This window comes from Ochotona curzoniae, unplaced genomic scaffold (genome assembly GCF_017591425.1).
Source record: "Ochotona curzoniae isolate NIBS_2020 unplaced genomic scaffold, NIBS_Ocur_1.0 scaffold_3208, whole genome shotgun sequence".
Classification (NCBI taxonomy): Eukaryota; Metazoa; Chordata; class Mammalia; order Lagomorpha; family Ochotonidae; genus Ochotona; species Ochotona curzoniae.
The window spans coordinates 5,177,880-5,198,080 of record NW_024467106.1 but is presented as its reverse complement, the minus strand read 5'-3'; the positions used below and the strand labels follow the sequence as shown (position 1 = coordinate 5,198,080).

At 59.0% G+C, this 20,201-nt stretch overlaps 2 protein-coding genes across 2 annotated transcripts; one reads left to right on the top strand and one right to left on the bottom strand.

The window, feature by feature from the left end:
• Nucleotides 1-671: 671 nt before the first annotated feature.
• BBLN (bublin coiled coil protein) lies at nt 672-2,870 on the top strand. The gene is made up of 2 exons (XM_041004430.1): nt 672-842; nt 2,490-2,870. The coding sequence occupies exons 1-2, from the start codon at nt 764-766 to the stop codon at nt 2,660-2,662; spliced, it is 252 nt and encodes an 83-aa protein (XP_040860364.1). The 5' UTR covers nt 672-763; the 3' UTR covers nt 2,663-2,870.
• Nucleotides 2,871-3,617: 747 nt separating this feature from the next.
• Nucleotides 3,618-18,925, bottom strand: CIZ1 (CDKN1A interacting zinc finger protein 1). Its single transcript, XM_041004429.1, has 18 exons — nt 18,814-18,925; nt 18,191-18,308; nt 17,794-17,912; nt 16,317-16,388; nt 15,142-15,374; nt 11,610-11,703; nt 11,338-11,446; nt 10,577-10,898; nt 10,333-10,492; nt 10,045-10,166; nt 9,491-9,688; nt 8,839-8,960; nt 6,003-6,090; nt 5,554-5,667; nt 5,228-5,377; nt 4,403-4,472; nt 4,109-4,230; nt 3,618-3,909 (listed from the first exon to the last, which is right to left on the bottom strand). Exons 2-18 carry the CDS (start codon nt 18,301-18,303, stop codon nt 3,697-3,699), a joined length of 2,421 nt encoding a protein of 806 aa, XP_040860363.1. The 5' UTR covers nt 18,304-18,308; nt 18,814-18,925; the 3' UTR covers nt 3,618-3,696.
• Nucleotides 18,926-20,201: the final 1,276 nt, after the last annotated feature.

Sequence of the window (20,201 nt, the reverse complement as noted above, 5' to 3'; positions counted from 1 at the left end):
GGAGCCACCCCAGATTCCTGGGCTGCACCACTGGGGCTTCTGGCCTCCTGGGGGCCCTGGATGTGTGAGCTTCCCAAAGAACCCCAAACTGTCAATTTTAGGCAACCCACATCTGCTAGGGGTTAAAACCAGGAGGGACCCTTGCTGGCAAGGGTTGGGATGCTGCCAGCTGGGTCCCCCTTATCTGAGGTTTTCATTGATGGATAGACCCACACTGCCCTCTGCCACAATCTCCCATCCTGTAAGCAGCACTCACAGGAGGGGAGGGGTAAGCCTGACTTAAGCAGAAACAGGCCTGGGTGGCACTGGCCCAGAGCTGGAACAAGCCCTCCCAGGTTCCCAGCCCCAGTGCCCCAGTTACAGAACCTAGGGGTTAAAATAGGCTAAACCCACACACAGCAGGAGTCTGATCACCATCCACAAGGTGTAAGCCAATGGAGCGTCCTGAGAGAGTCGCAGAAGACCAAGGAGGGTTGGTCCTCTCTGCTGGGGGCCAAAATACGACTTACAAACAAAAAGACACAGGCGACCAGGCCCGGGGCGGAACTGCCGCGGAGGGGCGGAGCCTGGCAGCGTGATGGGGCGGAGCTGCCGCGGAGGGGCGGGGCTCTGGCTCTGGGGGCGGGGCCAGGGCCGCCGCTGCATTCCACCCTTCCGGCTTCGGCTTCCCGCCGCCGCTTCCGCCTTCCGCCCCGCGCCGGCTGTGGGCGCTCCGGTCGCCGCGTTCCATCGTCCCGTGGCCCTTGTGGCGCCCGAGGCCGCAATGTCAGGCCCCAACGGGGACCTGGGCGTGCCGGTGGAGGCGGGTGCGGAAGGCGAGGACGACGGCTTCGGGGAAGCAGGTGATTGGGGTGGGGGGCTTGAGGGACTCCCCGCCCCCAAACCCTGGCTGGTCCCCGACCTGTAGGCGCGGGAGATGCAGGGGCGAGCCGAATGCGGGTGAGCAGCCCCGCTCGGGGATGGGGAAACGCAGGACCGTGGCATCCTTCAGCCCTTGGGGAGCTTGGTGGGGAGCAGGCCTGAGCAGGTGGGTGGGCGCGCCCGCCGTGCTGAGTCAGGCTGACCTGCTTGCAGAAGCAGCTTGTTGCACGCTGCTGCAGGGAGCTGAGCCTCAACTCCTGTCTCACCCTCATGTATTGAGACGTGTGAGGATTGAATGCAGAGATGAAATGGCTGAGGTACCACCCGCCTGCAGGGTGTCAGAGGGCGGAGTGTGGGGGAATGCAGGCTGAGCTTGGAGTCTGGCTTGAGACGTTTGGGCAGTAACCTGATTAAGCTGTGAATCCCATGCTGTGCAGTTTGCCTGTGTGGTGGGTATCACCTGCAGACTTGGGGGCTTCCAATACAGTCACTGCAGGGTCTGCACCTCCTGTCCAGGCAGGCAGTGGGCTGGTGGGTTTGGGTCGGGACCATGCTGGACAGTGATAAGGGCCGTTATGGGTGGCCATAAGGCCTGTGGGCTTGGGCCTCCCCCAAACCCAGCATCTGTACCCCCACATCCCAGACTCGCCCTCTGCAGGCCCTGCCAGCCACTTCCCCCTTGGTCCTGGGCTGGCAGCTGAGTGTGTCTGAATCAGGCTGGCTCAGAGCCGGGTCCCGCAGTGGGCACAGGCCCAGACCTTGAGTCAGTCCTAAGGGACGCCGTGTTGCTAGGAGAGGTAGGTCGCAAGTGGCTGTGCTGGAGGAAGTGATGGTTTCTAGTGGAGATCAGGGTGGACTTCTTGCAATGGGTAGCAGGGACAGCTGAGCAGAAGCAGAGAGGCAAGACGGTTAAAGGGTCCACTCATTCATTCATTGGACAGGTTGTGTGACAGAGGGGGCAGCAGCAAGCACCAAGTCATTTCTCAGGGAGCTTTCTGACCAGAGAGCAGCACTGCGATAACAGAGCAGTCAATCCAGAGGGGAAAGGGGAGGCCCAGGCCAGGGCAAGCAAGGCCAGAGGACCCCGGAGGGGTGCACCCCCAGGAGGAGAGGACAGTGGGAAGAGGAGGTGGTGCAGGGGGAGACAGCAGCAAGTTGAAGGGGTAGGTGGGGGAGGACAGTGCATGAGGCAGAGGGAGGGCCGAGTGTCTGGCCTGGGAAGAGGAGACAGTGCGACAACCAAATGCAAAGCCTGGGAGAGTCCTGAGTGCTCTGTCCTGCTGGAGTAGGGCTGCAGGATGGGACATCCTAGGGCCGGCCTGGGCTGCCCGACTTGGGGACGAGGGTGCTGTGACCTCTGGGTGGCTGCTGAAGGAAGCGCAGGTGGAGGAGCTGAGGCTCCCCCGGCGGGGCCTGGGCTGCCCTCTGACCGCCCTAGCCCTGGAAGAGAAGATGGCACACTAAGCTCTTCCTTCCTCAGAGCCTTTCTTGCCTTTGGGGTGTTGACCCATTTTCAGGGGTTGGGGGCTGGAACGACACTGAGGCGTGGGCACAGCCCAGAGGCCTTGGGGAGGCAGGGGCAGTGACACAGGTAGACCCTGACCATCTTGTTCCCCCTTTGTTCTCAGAATATGCTGCCATCAATGCTATGCTGGACCAGATCGACTCGGTGCTGGATCACCTGGAGGAGAAGAACGACCGCCTGCATGCCCGCCTACGCGAGCTGCTTGAGTCCAACCGGCAGGTGCGCCTCGAGTTCCAGCAGCGGCTCGGGGAGGCACCCGAGGATGCCAGTCCCTAGGCGCCCTGTTGGGCCCTGCTCTGGGCACTCGCCACCTGCTTCAGATACCCTCTCAAGGGCTGGCCTCCCGGTCCCCTGGTGAGTCGGCTTTCACGGGCCTCACCCCATACCCAGCATGCCCTCCTGGGGCCGGGGTGGGCCCGCCACCAGCCGCTCCTCTGCCTGCCCAGGCCCGGAGTATCCACACAGTAAATGGGTCTGCAGCTCCGCTCCGCCTCTCGCCTGTGTCTGCTGGGACGAGGGATGAGGGTGGTAGTTCATGGACTAGCTGGGGAGTGATTGGGGCTGGGGTCCCCGGCCGTCTGTCTGTAGGGACACTGGAGGGTACAGGTGGGGGCGGGGTCTCCTCCCTACCTGGTGCATCCCTGGCTGCTTCCCAGCATGGCTGATGTGGCATCTCTAGAGTGCCCAGCAGACCCAGCCAGCACTGCCCTCAGCCATCCTTGGGCCTAGTCTCCCTGCCAGCCTGGGAGGTGGGCCAAGCAGCAGTCGGGCTCTCAGGGTGGTTTAAAACCAGAGATGGCAGAACTACAGAGCCCTGAGTCAGGGCCCCCACTGAGTTTGCATCTTATGGTGGTCCCTGCTGGAACCAGAGGCTCTGTGCGGTGGGGGACCCTCCACTCCTACTTGGCACTGCCTGTGGGGTTGCCAGGGAGAGGCAAGTGTGGGGATTCAGGCCCTGGGGTCAGCATCTGGCCACTTCCCAGCTGTGTGACCCTGGGCAGGTCACATGACCCTGCCAGGCCTCACTGTCTGCTCCTGTAATTCGGGGCTAACAAGAGCAATTTGAGGCGTCCTGGTGAAGGTTCTAGATCTTCCTTGGATGGTGGTGCTTTTGGCCTGACACATTCTTAGGAGAAAGTCCCTAGTTCCTGCCTCCTGTGGGTGTGTGCTGATTGTAAACCAGCTGGGGCAGCACCTGTCCAACCAGACAAACGTGCTGGTGGACATTGCGTGAACAGACTGCCTTTTATTGGACTTTGAGTAAAGACACCAACCATGCCCAAAGTCTATCCCATGGGGTTCATCCTCTATTAGGACTTCAGGCGGCTGGAGCGCCGAGGTGGGGGCTGGGGAGGCTGAGCGGTCACCTTGCTGGGGGTTTTGGCCACATCCTGGGTGCTGGGCTGGACCAGCTGGCGGCCGCCAGTGGTGAACAGGGCTGTCAAGGCATTGCGAGCGTTGATGGCACAGCGGCGGCTCACGGGCCGGCTGGTGGGGCTGGGGTTCTTGGTCGCCTTGTATTTCTGGACACAGAGGATACAGGTGAGGGTGGAGCCGCCTCCCTCCCATACCACGGTGGGCACCGGGCAGACAGCATCGACGTGCTGGGGACCCTGAGCTCAGGCACTAATAACAGCCCGGCCCTGTGTCAGCTCTGATTCCCGCCGGTGGTCACACCCCCAGGAACCCCTGAGGAGGGCAGGGGCAACAGGCTGGACTGACCTGCAGGTTGTCAAAGTGAGCCTTGGACTTGCAGTGGGAGAGCTGCGCCCCCGAGTTGCTATGGTAGAACTTGTGGCAGATGCGGCACACGTAACCCATCACTGGCACCAGGAAGTCCACGCCTGTGGGAAGGCAAGGGCTGCACACCTCTCTCCCACCCCCACCAGGCTTCCTGCCCATTCCAGAGTCGCCCCAGACTCTCCATCCTCTGGGCAGGAGCAGGGGAACAGGTCATGGGGTCTCCACAGAAGGCTGTACGCAGTTCCTGCAGGTGGGATCGGGGCAGGGTCTCACCATAAGCTGTGTTGGGGTTGTAGGTGTCTGAGTCCTTCCACTCCTCTATGGAGATGTCTCTGGACCTCACCTGGAAATGGGCCAGCAGGGGGTCCAGGAGCTGCCCTGCCCGCCCCCCCATACACACATACGCCCTGCACAGGACTCTGCTTACAGCCCTGGAGCCCACCTGTGCCCCGGGACACACCACTGCCTGACTTCTCCTGAATGCCATTCTCTGAAGTTCTTGCAGGTCCTGCCTCCGAAAGTGCCCTTGTCTGTCGGAACTTTCTAGGCTCTGCTCAGCCAGACCCCTTCTCCTCCCACCAGAGCCAGAACCCACACGAGTGTGCCCAGTGCGTCATGTCTATCTATTCACTGAATCTTCCCACACACATTTGACGTTAAGTGGAGAGGGGCCAGGCTATCAGCTGACTCGCCCAGGTGGCACAGCTGATCTGTGGGCGAACACTCAATGAGGGGAGGGGTATGTGTGTGTCTGTCCCAGTTTGAGGACACTCTGCAGGGATAGCGCCTGGCACCTCCCACATGGCAGGTGCTCCGAATGCCACCTCACTGCTATCCCTGTCACCACCACCTTGCCCCAGCCTTTCCTTGGCACCGCGGAGCTACCCCACCTCTTGCCTCTACTAATCCCAATCCCGCCTAGGTCACAGGTACAGCCACCTGACCATCATCCTAGCAGACAGGGAGTGCTGGCAGGCCTGTATGCCTACTGAGGCCAGCATGGTGCCTGGCCCTGGGAGGGGAAGCAGAGGAGGGAGGTCCCTGCTGGGCTGAGGGCCCAGCCTGCAGTCTTCCTCCCACAGCCTTTCCGCCAAGCACCTGCTTGCAGAATTCCTCCTCCACCTCAATATCCTCTTCGTCGTCTTCATCCTCCTCCTCGTCCTCATCTCCCTCGAAGCAGCCCACAGCATCGACCGTGATGAAGTGGTCCTCGTCCTGGCCGGCTATCTCCTTCTCCAGGGACTTCAGCTGCCCCAGAGGCAAGCAAGAAGTGCAGGTCAGCTCTGCAGCCATACATGGCCCACCCTATGCCTGTCTTCAACCCCACATCCAGACCTGCTTAATGTGCCACAGGATGACAGCCACCCCGCTCTGCGTCCCTGGACCTCTCTGGGCCCGTGTCCTCAGCGGGAAGCCTCTATTACCTCCTTGGCTTTGTCCTTGTGGCCCTGCGACTTCACATGTTCCACAAACTTGCGGGGGGTCCTGAAGTAGCGGTTGCAAGCCGTGCAGAAGGGGCGCAGTGACTGCTTGGCGATCTGGAGGCAGGGAGGGCAGGCTGCGTGGCGGTGAGCCCAGCAAGGCTTCACTCCCCCTGCAGGCCCCGCACTCAGCAGAAGCCGGACTCTGTTATAGGCCCACCCTGAGACATGCAAACACACATATCTTCCCTGTATGGAGAGGTGTGAAACAGGATGGCAACAGAATTCTGCATGTACATGGAAGACAGGAGAGGGGGCAGGAGCCCACAGAGCCTCCAGCCCACAAGCACCTTGCGGTACAAGGGCAGAGACAGTGCGCCTAGGGGACACAGGATGACATTATGACGCACAGACAGACCTGCATGTCTCCTTGTCAACCCCAGGCCCCCTACCTTGTGGTCCTGCGTCCTGCGGTGCTGGATCAGGTCCCCGAAGTAGTACACCTGGCAGGTGTGGCACCAGCGTCGGGGCGGGGGCTCTCTGGGTGATGAGAGGGCAAGGGAAGGTGACAGTGTTGCCCCACAAGTGAAACACCATTTTCACAGTGATGCCAGCACTGTCTGGGAACTCCAACATAGTGGGTCTGGGGGTGGCCTTTGAGGAATAGAGCAGGTGGGGGCGAGAGCGGGATGCCAGCCATTGGGAGTGAAAGCTGAGGACAGCTTCAAGTGCTGGCAGGGGCCCTGCTGGGGAGCAGCAGGCAGAGGGAAACATGGATGCTGTGGGGGGTGGCAGCACAATGCGCTGGCCCCTCGGGAGGACAGGCCTTTGAGGAGTGAGCCAGTGGGTGAAGCTCTGCCTTTCAAATCAAAATAAATAAATCTTAGAAAGAAAAGAACCGTGTGCTGGAGAGCTACAAGGAGATGGTAAACGTTTTGACAACATCTGGCAGTGTGGTGCTGGCTTGCATTGTTAGAAAGGGTTCTTTGCAGAAGCACAGAAGGGGTCGGGGGGAAGTGGACCAGGCCTTCAGCACTGCTCCCCTCTGGGCGGCAGGGGCTATTTGCAAAATTCTCTAGAATGAGTGGATTATGGGCAGAAAAAAAGGGGGTTGATTCTTAATCAGAAAAGCCCCGTGACAAGACAGGGCCCCCTGTTTTAGGGCTGAAGGGCACTGTCCCATCTGCTGATTCACTGCCCAGATACCTGCTACAGATGGGCTGGGCCAAGCTGAAACCAGGAGCCCAAAATCTATCTGCTGCCTCCCAGGGTGAATGTTAGCCAGACGCAGATCAGGAGCCCAGGAATGGCCCTGCCACCCCAGGACTGTCCTGCGCCTGTGCACACAGGTACCACCTAACAGCTGGGCACACTAGCAGGAAGCTGAGGCCACAGTTGGCCTGGGGTCCGCTGTCGTGACGGGAGCCTGTATGAAATGTGTCCCTCACCGTCTGCCTTACACAGCTCACAGCCACTACTTTTTGGTCAAGCCAAGCTCTGTTTCACAGAATTTGCTGAATCTCCGTCACAGGGACCTCATCCATTGTCCCAGAGGGCAGGATCTGTTTCTGCACAGGGTGGGGATCAGAGTGAAGGGTGGCAGACTGGGATGGGATGGTGACTTCTACAAACTGTGATGTGCTGGGCAACAGCAAGTGCCTATGGCAACTAGTGGTGTGGCCATGAGGCCACCAGGGGGCGACCAGCCGAGGCTCCTTGGCCTCGAAATCTCCCAACTGCCCTTCAGTATAAACAACCTGTGAATTTGTCACGTCCTTCCCAACCTCAGGGAATACAGTGGTTGGAAGGTGAGGCATCCTCTCCACTTGTCCATGGCCACGCTTTGTGGGAGCCGTTTGCACACAGCCAAGCTCATCCGACGTGGGCTCTACTGGATACCCCAAGGCTGAGCTGTGTCCCCACACCCCTGGCACTCCCACAAGGGTGCTGGCTTCTGCTACTGCCCCACACGGCAGGCCTTGAGTGACATAACCAACCCCTCTAGTGGGGACCTGCCTCCCAGGATGCAGTGGGGACATGCGAGGCCTTTTCCCTGTTGTAACTACAAAGAGTGTTGGTTGGCTTTTTCCTGTGCTCATGAATGTTAGACCTAAGCACAAGCCACTCAGGAGGCCCTTCTCCTTGGGAGAGTTAGGCACAGTGTTCAGGGTGAGTTGTGCAGTCTATGATCGGAAGCTCTTGCATGCAGATCTGGGTGTCTGTCCAGATGAGGCAGCAATGCTGAGACACAGGCTGCATCCTCCCAGGTGCCCTGACGTTGCCTCCTGCCCCGCAGGCCAATGACTGCCCACAGGGTCCCGCAAGCTCTTACTCTCCCTGCAGGTCTTAGTGCCCCAAGAGCTGGTTATGGGGCCCAGGAGTAGAGAGAGCAAGGATTTTGATAGTCAAAATCCGCATTATGATAAAAGGGACCACATCAAGTCCCAACTGCCCCACTTCTGATCCAGCTCCCTGCTGAACATGGGAAGGCAGCAGAAGATGGCCCAAGTGTCTGGACCCCTGCCACCCACATGGGAGACCTGGATGGAACACCAGGCTCCCAAGTTTCACCCTGGTCCAGTCCTGGCTGTTGTGCATATTTGGGAAGTAAATCAGAGGATAGAAGGCCTCTCTTTTCCAATGTGTCATTCTGCCACAAAAATAAATCTTTAAAAAATAAGAGGGGCCAGTGCGATGGTGTAGTATGCTAAGCCTCGTCTGCAGTGGCAGCATCCCACTGGGTGCCAGTTTGTATCCCAGCTGCTCCACTTCCCATTCAGCTCCCTGCCTGTGGCCTAGGAAAGCAGTGCATGATGGCTCAAGTCCTTGGGCCCCTGTGCCCACATGAAGACCTGGAAGAAATTCCTGGCTTCAGATTGGCTAAATTCTGGCCATTGCAGCCACTTGGGGAGTGAACCAGGGGATGAATCTTTCTTTCCGTCTCTATAAATCCGCCTTTCCAATAAAAATAAATCTGTAAAAATATGTATGTAAGTGAAAGGGCAGCTGCAATCTCAGGCCGCAGGTGCCCTGACCCTGGAGTTGGGGTCAGCACACCAGCCGTGGGAGCAAGGCTCAGTACCATGACCACCTCCTTCCTGTGTGGCTGGACACCCTGTCCTGCCTAGACCAAACCTCAGGAGACTGTCACAACTTCCTGTCCTACCCTGCACCATGACTTTGTACGGGTCAGAGAGCTATGTCCCTGCCAGCTTCCACAGTGGCAAGATGGGCCTTGGTCGGGGGTCCACTTGGGGTCTGGCATGGCCCGCATGGGCCCTGACTCACTCCTCTCTCTCGAGGATGTCCCGGGGCACAGGCAGCAGGGACAGGAGGCAGGCTTGATTGGCGTGCTGCATCTCCCCGAGCCGCTGCTGGTGTGGAGCTCCCACCATGTGGTCCTGGAAGTCCTGTGGCAGGAGTTGAGAACAGGCATGACAGGGGAGGCTTGGGCAGGGAGGGCAAGCTGAGGCACAGAGCGAGTACATGCCAGGGAGCCTCCTGGTTAACTTCCAGGACTCCACGGCCCTACTTAGGTGAGGTACGGGGGCAGAGTTAGCAAGAGTGAGAGCCCTGATGACAGTGGCATGAATGCTGCATCCCTTTGCCAGGCCTGGGTTTGGGACTTGAACAACAAAGTCACCCAACCCCCAAGGCCACGCAGTGAGGTAGGTTCTGGATGGTTCTTCATCTGATCTGAGAGGGAACTTAGGCAGAGAGTGAAATTCACCTTGCAGGGCCTACTTAGCCAGTGGAACTGATTGGAACAGGCTGGTATGACTCAGACCCACCTTCCTGGTTGGGGTGGGGCTGTCTTATCTGAGCGGGATCACAGGTGTCTGGGGGCAAGGCCTGAAGGTCCAGGGTGGCCACTGAGGCAGCCGTGGACACAGGGCAGCCTGGGCCTCCCCTGCCCCACCCAGCCCTGAGGGCACGGTACCTGCTGGCTGCTGCAGCTAGCCTTGCAGATGTAGCAGAAGAATTGTAGGCCGGGCTTGGTGGGCGTGCTGGTGGCCACGGGGGCAGTGGAGGCGTCACCAGCAGCACGCGGCCCAGGCAGGAGTGGTATGGTGCTGAAGGCCCGGCTGTCACTGCTCTGTAGGATGGTGACCTTCAGGGAGCCCCCGGTGCCCCGCGTCTGCGCCAAGAGCAGGAGTAGAGCACCTGTCAGATGGGCGCTCACGGGCAGCAATCCCAGGACCGAGCACTGCCTTGTCACAGCATCTTGACAGATCGAGGGGAAGGGCTAGGACACCCACCCCACTGTCTATCACTTTGTATGAGGGCACTGGGGGCTCTAATTGGGGGTAAACTCTGATCCCCAGAAGTCTCTCCCTGGTCTTCAGAGTAAAAGCATCAAGGCCTGTCCTGCATGACCAGGGGAGGGCTGCCGTCCCACGGCACAGGTGGGACCCTGAGGTGGTCTAGGCTAGGACAAGGTCACTCTGCCCCTAGGCTGGGTGGCCCTCACTCAGCCTGTCACACAGCACCTACCCCTAGCATCTCCCTTGCTCTTCTCTCGCACTCTCCCATGTCCAGGCCGCAGGCCGGCTCCTGCTGGCTCTCTTCCACTTCATCCTGGGAACCTGCTGGCTCTGACGGGGGCTCCTCCATATCTGAAATGACAGACGAATTCCATTTCCCAGAGCCATCCCCCACCCAGGGCCCAAATGGACCCTGACCTGAGAGAGCTGCCTTCTCTGCCTGCAACCAGGACCCATGAGGAAGCCTTGGGGGTGGGTGGCCTCAGACCTGGGTTTCTGAGACCCAACACTCACTCACCTCCCCTGGCATCTACCATCTCAGGCAGCATCTCCAGCAATGTGGCACGGGCTGGGAGTGGTGCTTGCTCCAAGGCTGGCACCGACCCCTGTGGCAGGGTCTGGGTCTGCCCCGAAGGCTGCTCACGCGGCTGGACCCGTGGCTGTGCTTGGCTGAGTACCTGCGGACACGTCTGTGTCTGGGCCTGTTTCAGCAGTGGTGGCTCCACCTGCCTGGGGGGCGGTGAGCATACCGAGGCCTGCACCTGCTTCCGTGGCTCCATTTCCGTGGGTGGCTGTGCTGAGGACTGTGGCTCTGTGCCCTTCTGTGGCTCTGGATGTGCCTGCTTCGGCTGTGGCACCAAGTGCTCTGGAGAGGTCTGTGTCTGGGCCTGCTTCTGTAGCCTTGGCTGTCCCCCGGGGTTCACCAGAGCCCCCTGGGGCTGGAAGTGTGGTGGCCCCTGGGCTTCCAGTGGCTCAGGCAGCAGCTCAGGCGTCTGTGTTTGCTTTAGGGCCGTCATTCGGGCCTGTGGCTGGACCTTGGCTTTCAGCTGTCCTGGAGGCCCTGACTCTGTGGGCTCCTCCAAACTGGAAGGGGTCAAAATAACAATCAGAGTCATCTTTTCCAAGGGCCACTCTCCAATCTGAGCCCTGCTGCTGTGGCTCCCTGGGTCCCCAGGTCCACCTACATAAGCTGGGGAGATTGCCCCCCTTCCCACAACTTGCTAGCCTGGATCCAATTAGCTCTGCAAACTGTCTACCCTCTGAAGTCCCAGATGGACCCCGGCAGTTGTCCAATGCAACCAACCACGCTGAGCCTCCAGGTGGCTCAGTTCCAGGAAAAACATCACCAAAGTCTAGCCTAGAGCCTGCCCTAGCTAACAGTGAAGAGGTGAGTCTGGGCCTCTTTGAGCCAAAGGCCAAGGCCCACTCTCCCTGCTTCGCTGAAGGGTCCACTCGCTGCTCTGCCCACCCTGCCTGTGCAGGAAGACCAGGCCAGGGCACCAGGGCTCTGGGCATCAGTCACCTTTTGGACCTCTTGGCTGCTGGCTCTGATGGCTCATGAGGCTCAGGGTCAGGCACCAGTGAGCGCTTCTCTCTGGAGATGGTATCCGGGCAGGGGGGCGAGTCTCGGTCTGCAATGGAGGCAGACAAAGGGGCACAGGTGCCAGGTGAGGCAGGTGAGAGCTCCGGCAGGTGGAAGCTGGATTCAGCCCTTCTACCCTGCCCTCCACATCTGCCTCCGTCACCCACTGACCCTGCCCCCACCTTCTCCAACCACTGCCCCTCTTCCCTCACCTTCACACATGTCCAACGGGGCCTCTGCTGCTTCCTCAGACCCCTCGGCGGGGTCTGGTCTGTTTTCCACCGACATCGTCTGAGAAGAGGAGTCCTGCTTCCTTTCAGAAACTGTGAGTGCCACCTGCCACCTGCCCCCAGAAATGCCCCCTGGCCCAAGCACGGCCCCAGCAGTGCCCCCTGCTGGTCTGGTGCTGGTTATGGAGGGACTCCTGAGAAACACCTCAGGGATTGTGCCCTGGGGTGCCAAAAGCTGCCTGTGAAATAACCCAGGTTGGGGGCCAAAAGGACTGCAGTGCTGACTTCCACAGCCCTTCTCCACAGAGCAGCCCAAGGGGGCCTTCTAAACACGCAGGCCTGCTCGGGACTGTCCTCCCTTCCAGAAGACCTGTCCCATGGCTTCCTCTACTCCCCGGATGTCTCCTCCCCCAAGCCTGGAGCCACTCTCCTCCTGCCGCCTCCTGCCCCCTTGGTGTCTGCACAGCCTACCCTGTCTGCACTGCGCCCCGCCCCCTGCCTGGCTCTCTCTGTGTCATGTGGGCCTCTCTAGCCTCCTCCGGCTCCCAGTCAAGGTCCCCTGAAGGCCCTCAGCTACCTTCAGGTGGCCTTCCCCAGCCTGCAGTGGCTAGAGTTCCGGCTGGCTCCCCACGACAGACCTCCGGAAGGCTGGGCCAGATGCTGCTGTGTGCAGCTGGAGCCCCTGTACAGCGTGCACATCTTTGCTGAGTGAAAGCACAGCTAAGCCAGTTCCTGGGCAGCTTGTGGCCTCCCCATCTCCTGCTGAGCTCCAGGTGGCAGCCCTGAAGGGGGACAGCAGCAGGCTGACCACCACGCTGGGACCCTGTGCCCTTGTTGAACACACTGCACAACATGGGCACCAGCCCGCAAGTCAGCAGGCCCAAGCTCTGGGCCTGTCCTGTCCACCCTGGCTTCTGAGCCATGCAGTTCCTGGATGTGAGGTGGGCACACCATGCCACTCCAGGTCCAACTGGGAGGCAAGAAGCAAGGCACCTAGGAAGGGAGATGCTTCACCTGCAGGTGTCACCGGGAACGGGGTGTGCCCTCAGCCCAGGATGCACTTGGGAGCAGGTGCACATTCCAGGAGCCTCAGGAAAGGACAGTCTGCAAGGGGACGAGGGAACGCCCCTGGCAAGTGTCTGCCTGCTTCTGCTTCTACTCCTGTCAGGGAAGGTCTGACCTGAGAGCCAGGGGACCAGAGACCAGAGACCAGAGACCACCAGTTGGGAACCTCAGTGGGGCGCTGGTACTCAGCCTAGGATCCCGCTTTTTTCTCAGCCCTTTTTTTTTTTTTTAAAGATTTATTTATTTTTATTGGAAAGGCAGATCAGATTTCAGATTTACAGAGATAAGGAGAATCTGAGAGAAAGATCTACCATCTGCTGGTTTACTCCCCAAATGGTTGCTTCAGCCAGAGCTCTGCTGTTCTGAAGCCAGGAGCCAGGAGCTTCTTTGGGTCTCCTGCACAGATGCAGGGTCCCAAGGCTTTGAGTCTTCCACTGCTTTTCCAGGTCCCAAGCAGAGAGCTGGATGGGAAGTGGAGCTGCCGGGACACAAAGCAGCACCCATACGGGATCCCAATATATGCAAGCTGAAGATTTCTTTTACTTCCACACGTGACCATTCATTCAGGCAGTCTTCCAAAGTTCAGGAAGTGACATAAATGTCTCATTTTCAAATGAAGGGAGCTGGAGGGGACACACCAACATGCAGTGGCCGGCTCAGCAAGGGGGCAGCCAAACTGGGGTGAGTCCAAGCAGAGATGCTCAGGATAAAATTCACATTGGGTTCTGAAAAGTTAGTATCAACCCAAAGCAGATGCAGAACATCTTAGCTGGGGTCCAGTGTGTGCGACCCAGCGGGTTGCATAGCCTCTGAAGACGCCAGCGTCCCGTTCTGTATAGTTCCAGCTTCTGCACTTCCCATCCAGCTCCCTGTAATACACCTGGGAGGAGCAGATGAAGGCCCAGGGCCCTGTCCATGTGGGAGACTTGGATGGAGCTCCTGGCTTCCACCTGCTCCAACCCAGGCTGTTCTGGCCATTTGGGGAGTGAACCAGCAGATCAAAGAGCCTTCTCTACCTCTCCCTCTCATCGTTTCAAATAAATAAACACATCTTAGAAAATAGCAGCTAAAGGGCCTGGCGCGGTGGCGCAAGTGGTTAAGTCCTCGCCTTGCACGCCCGGGATCCCATATGGGCGCCGGTTCTAATCCTGGCAGCCCCGCTTCCCTTCCAGCTCCCTGCCTGTGGCCTGGGAAAGCAGTCGAAGACGGCCCAAAGCTTTGGGACCCTGCACCCGCGTGGGAGACCCGGAAGAGGCTCCTGGCTTCGGATCGGCATAGTATCGGCCGTTGCGGCTCACTTGGGGAGTGAATCATCGGACGGAAGATCTTCCTCTCTGTCTCTCCTCTATCTGCCTTTCCAATAAAAAATAATAAAAATAAATCTTTAAAAAAAAGAAAATAGCAGCTAAAGTCCTTGCCTTGCAAGCACCAGAATCACATATAGGCGCCGATTCTAATCCCAGCAGCTCCACTTCCCATCCAGCTCCCTGCTTGTGGCCTGGGAAACCAGTCGAGGACGGCCCAAAGCTTTGGGACCCTGCACCCGTGTGGGAGACCTGGAAGAGGTTCCTGGCTCCTGCCTTCAGATCGGCGCAGCACCGGCTGTTGCAGTCACTTGGGGAGTGAATTATCGGACAGAAGATCTTCCTCTCAGTCTCTCCTCCTCTCTGTTTATCTGACTTTCCAATTTTTAAAAAATAAATTTTTTTAAAGATTTTTATTTTTATTGCAAAGTCAGATATACAGGGAAGAGGAAAGACAGAGAGGAAGATCTTCCATCCGATGATTCACTCCCCAAGAGACCACACGGCTGGAGCTGAGCCAATCTGAAGCCAGGAGCCAGGAAGTTGCTCCAGGTCATCCACGCGGGTGCAGGGTCCCAAGGCTTTGGGCCATCCTCGACTGCTTTCCCAGGCCACAAGCAGGGAGCTGGATGGGAAGCGGGACTGCCTGGATTAGAACCAGTGTCCATATGGGATCCCAGCGCCTGGAAGGTGAGGACTTTAGCCGCTAGGCCACAGTTCCAAGCTCTAAAAAAATAAGTAAATCTCAAAAAAAAATACACTCTAAAAAAAATCTTCGAAAATAAACCAACCCTTGTCTGTGTTGTCTATGGCTCATAGGCTGAAATGATCTTTCCAAGACCCTTGCATTAGTAAATTTCACCTGTTTTTTTTTTTTTTGCTTTTTCATGTGACTTCCAGAAGAATTTTAGGTACATCTATGGTTCATGTGTTACTTCTGCCGGGCAGCGCTGACTTAAAGAGAAATATTAATTACCTAACAGTACTGCTGGTTCCTGGGCAAGGGCTCCCCAGAGGGACAGGGAGATGCCTCCTCATTTTACAGTTGAGGAAACTCAGGTACAAGAAGGGTGTGTGGCTTGACCTGGCAGGGAGCAGGGTGGCTCCTCTCCCATCCTCCCCACTCTTCCCCAGTCACCACTCACCTTACGACTGGGAGTAGTGGAGAAGGGGGTCCGGGCTTGCTTCTGGGGGGTCCGTCCTGAGAGGCTGAGTTGAGAAGTGTTCATGGGGAGCCCGACGGGAGGGGGCCCCAGCAGAGACTGGCGTGTGGCTTGGGGGAAGAACTGCTGCAGGTTTGGGGTGGCCAGCTGTGTGGGTGAGAGGCTGGAGGCTCCCAGGTTCGAGGTGGTCACACCTCCGTATCCACGCAGGTTGCCTGGAGGCGAGAGGTGGGGAGAACAGGAATGACACTCAGTCATGGCCCCAGTGCATCATGGGAACATGGAGCACCCCCCCTGGGGCACATAGGGATGGGGCTCTATGGCTGATCTCTGCTGCTGTTGGGGGCGGGGCCACATTTCAAGCCCCACCCTCCCCTTGTCCGGCTTTGGGATGCCCAGCCAACTCCAACTCCTGGGCGTCCCCTCCTCCCCCACCTGCCCCAAAGCTACCCTTCCTCTCCCTGGTGTCTCAGCAACAGCGCTCCCCCAGCTCCGCACTGCTGAGACTGTGCCAAGCCTGGCCCTGCTCCCACCTCAGTCTAGTTGCTCCCCCCACACAGGCGCCTACTCCATTCCAGGCACCCCTTCCGCGTGAGCCCCGTCTGGGACTAGGGCCATTCTGCCTCGCTGATTCCCAGGAATCCTTCAGCCTTCCCTTCCAGGGGAATCTCCCATCCAAGGGGCCTTCTCACACCCCGGTCTCTGTCCCCTGGGCTTCAGCCTCCTTGTCTTCAGACCTGGCTGCTACAACTCCTCTGCCAAAGTTCCACATCCCAGGAGGCTTTTGGGGCATGAAGGGCAATTGGGACTCTTGCCCCCAGAGCTGGGATAGGAACACAGGTGCTAAATAGGGCATGTGGCTGGTTGTAAGAGTTGGGATCAAATCTAGACTGTGCAATAGAAGGCTGTGACCTTCTGACAGGTAGCAATCCCTAAAAGCAAAACATGAAAGGCACTCAAAAAAAAAAAAAAAAAAAAAGGAGGGGTTGCAGGGGACAAGGACATGGACCAGTCACAAACAGAAATACAGAGGAAAGGCTCAACTGCTCCTGCACTCCAAAGATGGAAATTAAAACAGACATTCCGATGACTTTTCGCCAAAAACTTAGTAAGCTGCACACAGATACACACATAGAATTTTAGAAAAGTGCATATACCCAGTGCTGCCGTGGGCATGGTGAGACAGGTGCTGTCGTATGTGGTTGCTGGCATTGCAAGCTGGTCCAGTCCTTCAGGAAAGCAATTGGGCAACATGTATCAAGAGTCACAAACAGCCATCTCTCCCCTTCACCCCAGTCAGCCATTCTACTACTGGAGTCATTCTAAGAAGTATCACAGGCATTCAATGTTACTTAAACCAGTAAATTAATAATAAAAAGAGGAAGGAGAGGAGGGAAAGAAAGGAAAGAAACAGCTGAACACTGAGAAGGCTTAGTCAAGTAAGGACACAACCCCCCATGAAGCAAAGAAGAGCTATTGAAGATAACCCTGGGGCTGACCTCATGGCATAGCACAAAGCTTCCACCTATGACACTGCATCCCACATGGGCACTGGTTCAAATCCCAGCTACTCCACTTCTGACCCAGCTCCCTGCTAATGTGTCTGGGAAAGCATGACACATGGAGGATGACCAGATGCTTGAGCCCATGTGGGAGACCCAGAGGACGCCCCTGGTTCCTGGCTTCAGTCTGGCCCAGCCCCAGCCATTGGAGAATGAAGCAGCGGACGGGAAATGTGTGTCTCCCCGATGCTAACTCTGCCTTTCAGACCAGTGAGGTAACTCTTAAAAACTGAATAAATCAATCAAATGAAACCACCTTGACAGATGTTCAAGTTTCATGGGAAAAGCGAAGAGTAGCACGGCATTACAGCACCTACAGGGTCCACACTCCACTCCCAGGCCCAGCGTGGCAGAAGGGAGGAGTCTGGGCTGGGCAGCAGGGATTCCCAAGGCAGTAACTGTTCCTCCTAGCCGCCTCTTACAAAGTATCCCTTACACTTTAGAGAATGTGACTTTTGGATACAAGTACAGACCCACCTACTGTCACTTCATCTCCCTGACCATCTACTGTCCCTTTCAAGTCTGCAGCCAGGGCAAGCCCCACCCCCGCAGGCCTAATCCACTCCTAAGTCCTGACTGACCATGAGCCCCTGACCCCTGGCTGGCTCCAGGTCTCTCCAATTGTCAGGTGGGAGTTTATCTCCCCGGAGAGGGTACTGGCAGTCAGGTGCAGCATCTTGGGAGGAGGAAGGGAGAGACCACTCTCCACGCGGGAAACTGAGGCCAGGGCCCACACTCAATGCACAGCAGAGTCACGTGGCCAGGAGAGGCAGGTCCGGGGCTGGCCCCTCCTCCACTGCTGCTGTGTGGCCCAGTCCCTCCCCAGGCTTCCTGCCTGTCTGTCAAAGGACATGGAATCTGAACAGGAGTGAGGCAAGCCGAGAAGTATTGCAGCCAGGGCACACCTCAGCAGAGAGACAGACGCCAGCTCAATCAGGCCTCCTGGGTTGAATATCCTGGTAGGCACACCACCACCCCTGCAGGGCCCCTGGCGAGGATCGGATGATGCTTCCTGCTTGCAGTGGGGTTGGGGCACCCCATAACAGCCCGGGGTGGGGTCTTCCCCGCATACCTTGCAGCTGCTGCAGTAGCAAAGCCCTCTGTAGCAGGGGACCGCTGAGGAGGGAGGCAGAGCCGTTGCCCTGGAGACCCATAAACTGCGGCTGCGCGGGCTGCGCCTGGGGGAGGCCCCTGCGTGTCCGGAGGAGTGGGGGTGAGTCTCGGGAAGAGACCCACCACCCCTTCCCAGATCAGACGAGATCGGGCGTGTTCAGGGTGGTACACCGCCTACCACCACCCCTTCCCAAGCCTCACGCCTCCATTCTGCTTCCCACTACATCAAAAGGAAGAAGGGCCCTCCCACCTCGAAAGTGGGAATTGAGCACAGATAGAAAGCACTGGGCTGGGGGACCCCACCAAGACATGAGGGGAGCTGCACAGCCGTCCGCTGCCCCCAGCAGGAGACTCACCGGCCAACGGCCATGGGCAAGGGGGCCTGAGGGGGGGACTGCTGCAGCAGCTGCTGGATCTGCAGCAATTGTTGCTGCTGCAACTGCTGCTGCTGGAGCTGCGGGTTGTACATGGTGGCTGCCGGAAGGAGGGAAGAAAGAGAGGGAAGTCAGGTGAGGAATTCCGCCACCGGTCAGTGCGGTTTCCAGCCCTCCCCACGTCCTTCCAGCAGAGCCTCCTTCTCCAGAGAGAAGCCCCTCTACCTTCCAGCCCACCTCCAGTCCCGCCAGCAGCCGCTTCAGGTCAACTACAGCTCCACCCCCAGACCCCAGCTCCGCCCCTGGCCCGCCAACCCCAACACACCTTCCCACCCCCCTGCAGCCCTGCTCTGCGCCCAGCGCGTCCCCTCCCCACTCCCACCCGCTTCCCACCGCCTCCAGGCGCTCCCTGGGCCTGCGCCTCTCAGGAACAGCCGCTCCCGGTCCCCCAACGTCCAGGAACCCCGGAAGACGTTGGCTTTCCTCCACCCAAACCCACCTCCCCGCGTCCTCCCGTCCCTTCCTCGGCAGACACGGTGCCCCACCCCCATGCAGGCTCCCGCTAATCCTGCCGACCCCGCCCCTCCGTCCAGGACTCCCCGCACCTCGTTTCCCTGCGCGGAATCGCAGCCCTCAGCCACCACGTCGCCCCACGGGAAGCGCAGGCCACGCGCGGGATCCCCAGGCTCCCGCTCGCAGGCTCCGGGGCGCCCAGAGACGCGGTCCGGCCTAAGACGTCCGGAAGGCCCAGCCGCGGCCCGGGCGGGACAGCGCCCTCTAGGGGAGTGGAGGCCCCGTGGTACGAACCGCTGCGCTCCCGGATCCAGTTGCACCTGATCCTTGCGGGGGCGGATTCAGGGTGCTAGGGGCCTAGGTGGGCGCGGGCCCTGCGTTTCGCATCCTCCGCATCGGGATGGGGCTGCTCAGGGCCCACGGTCCCTCTGTCACCGCGTGGACATCGCAGAGGGCTTCTAAGAGGAACTGTCTCCTCCGACCGACCCCTCTGCGGCCCTTCTGCCGCTCCAACCCCGGGGCACATTCGGGGACCCAAGCTCCCCCGCGCAGAGGTTTGGCTTTGTCCTGAACAGGATGAGGGGGGTCCTTAGACGTAGCTCGGGGGGCGCGAAGAAGAGTGAATTCAACTCTTTATTCCCTCACCCCGCTTCTGCTTACCACCTCCCCCGCCCCGCACATCCGGCACCCTGACAATCGCTTGTTTGCCTCCCGCCACCCCCACGCTGTCCACCAGGGCTCCTACAGCCGAGGGCGTTGCGCTCCTTGGGGCGGCCAGGCTGTGTGCGTGCGGGGACGCGCAGACCCGCCGCGGGCCGTGCGCTTTGATGCAGGCGGGCGGGCGGCGCGCACAAATCACCGCAGTCACGTGCCGCGCGGGGCCCTATGCAGCATCCCTGGTGGCCGCTCAGGTGCCTAACGCAGCCTGGCCTCGCAGTCAGAGCTGAGACTAGAGAAGCGCGGACCTGGCGCAGAGTAGTGGGAGCGCGCGAGGGTGCCCTGGAGCCGCAGGGGATGTTGGCGTCTGTGGGCGGGAAGGTATCCCGGAGGGTGGGAGCTTTGCACCTGACCTGTATCTCCTCTAGGGAAGAGTGTGACAGCATCAGATCCCCGGATGAGACCTTCCACTCTGGTGGGAACCGAGACGCACGCAGAAAGGGAGGGCCAGGGTGCAATGGTTGCACACCGCCCAGGGTGCCACCGGGATGTGCCCAGTGCCAGCTGAATGCGACTGGGGTTAAAACCATCCGGGGTCCTTCGCCTTCTGACGAGGTGACCCCACTCCCCACCCCAAGAGTCCTATGAAGGCTGTAAAGTGGGTGCCCCCTCCCGGGGCTGGGGGTGGGGTGGGAAGTGAGGATTTCATTACATAATGCCTGGCGTGCTGGCACCTGGCACAAAACAAGCTTAGCAAATTGCCGAAGTGAAAACACTAAAAATAATGCTGGGTGCTGGTGAGAGAGGAGAAGCCGCTGCCAGC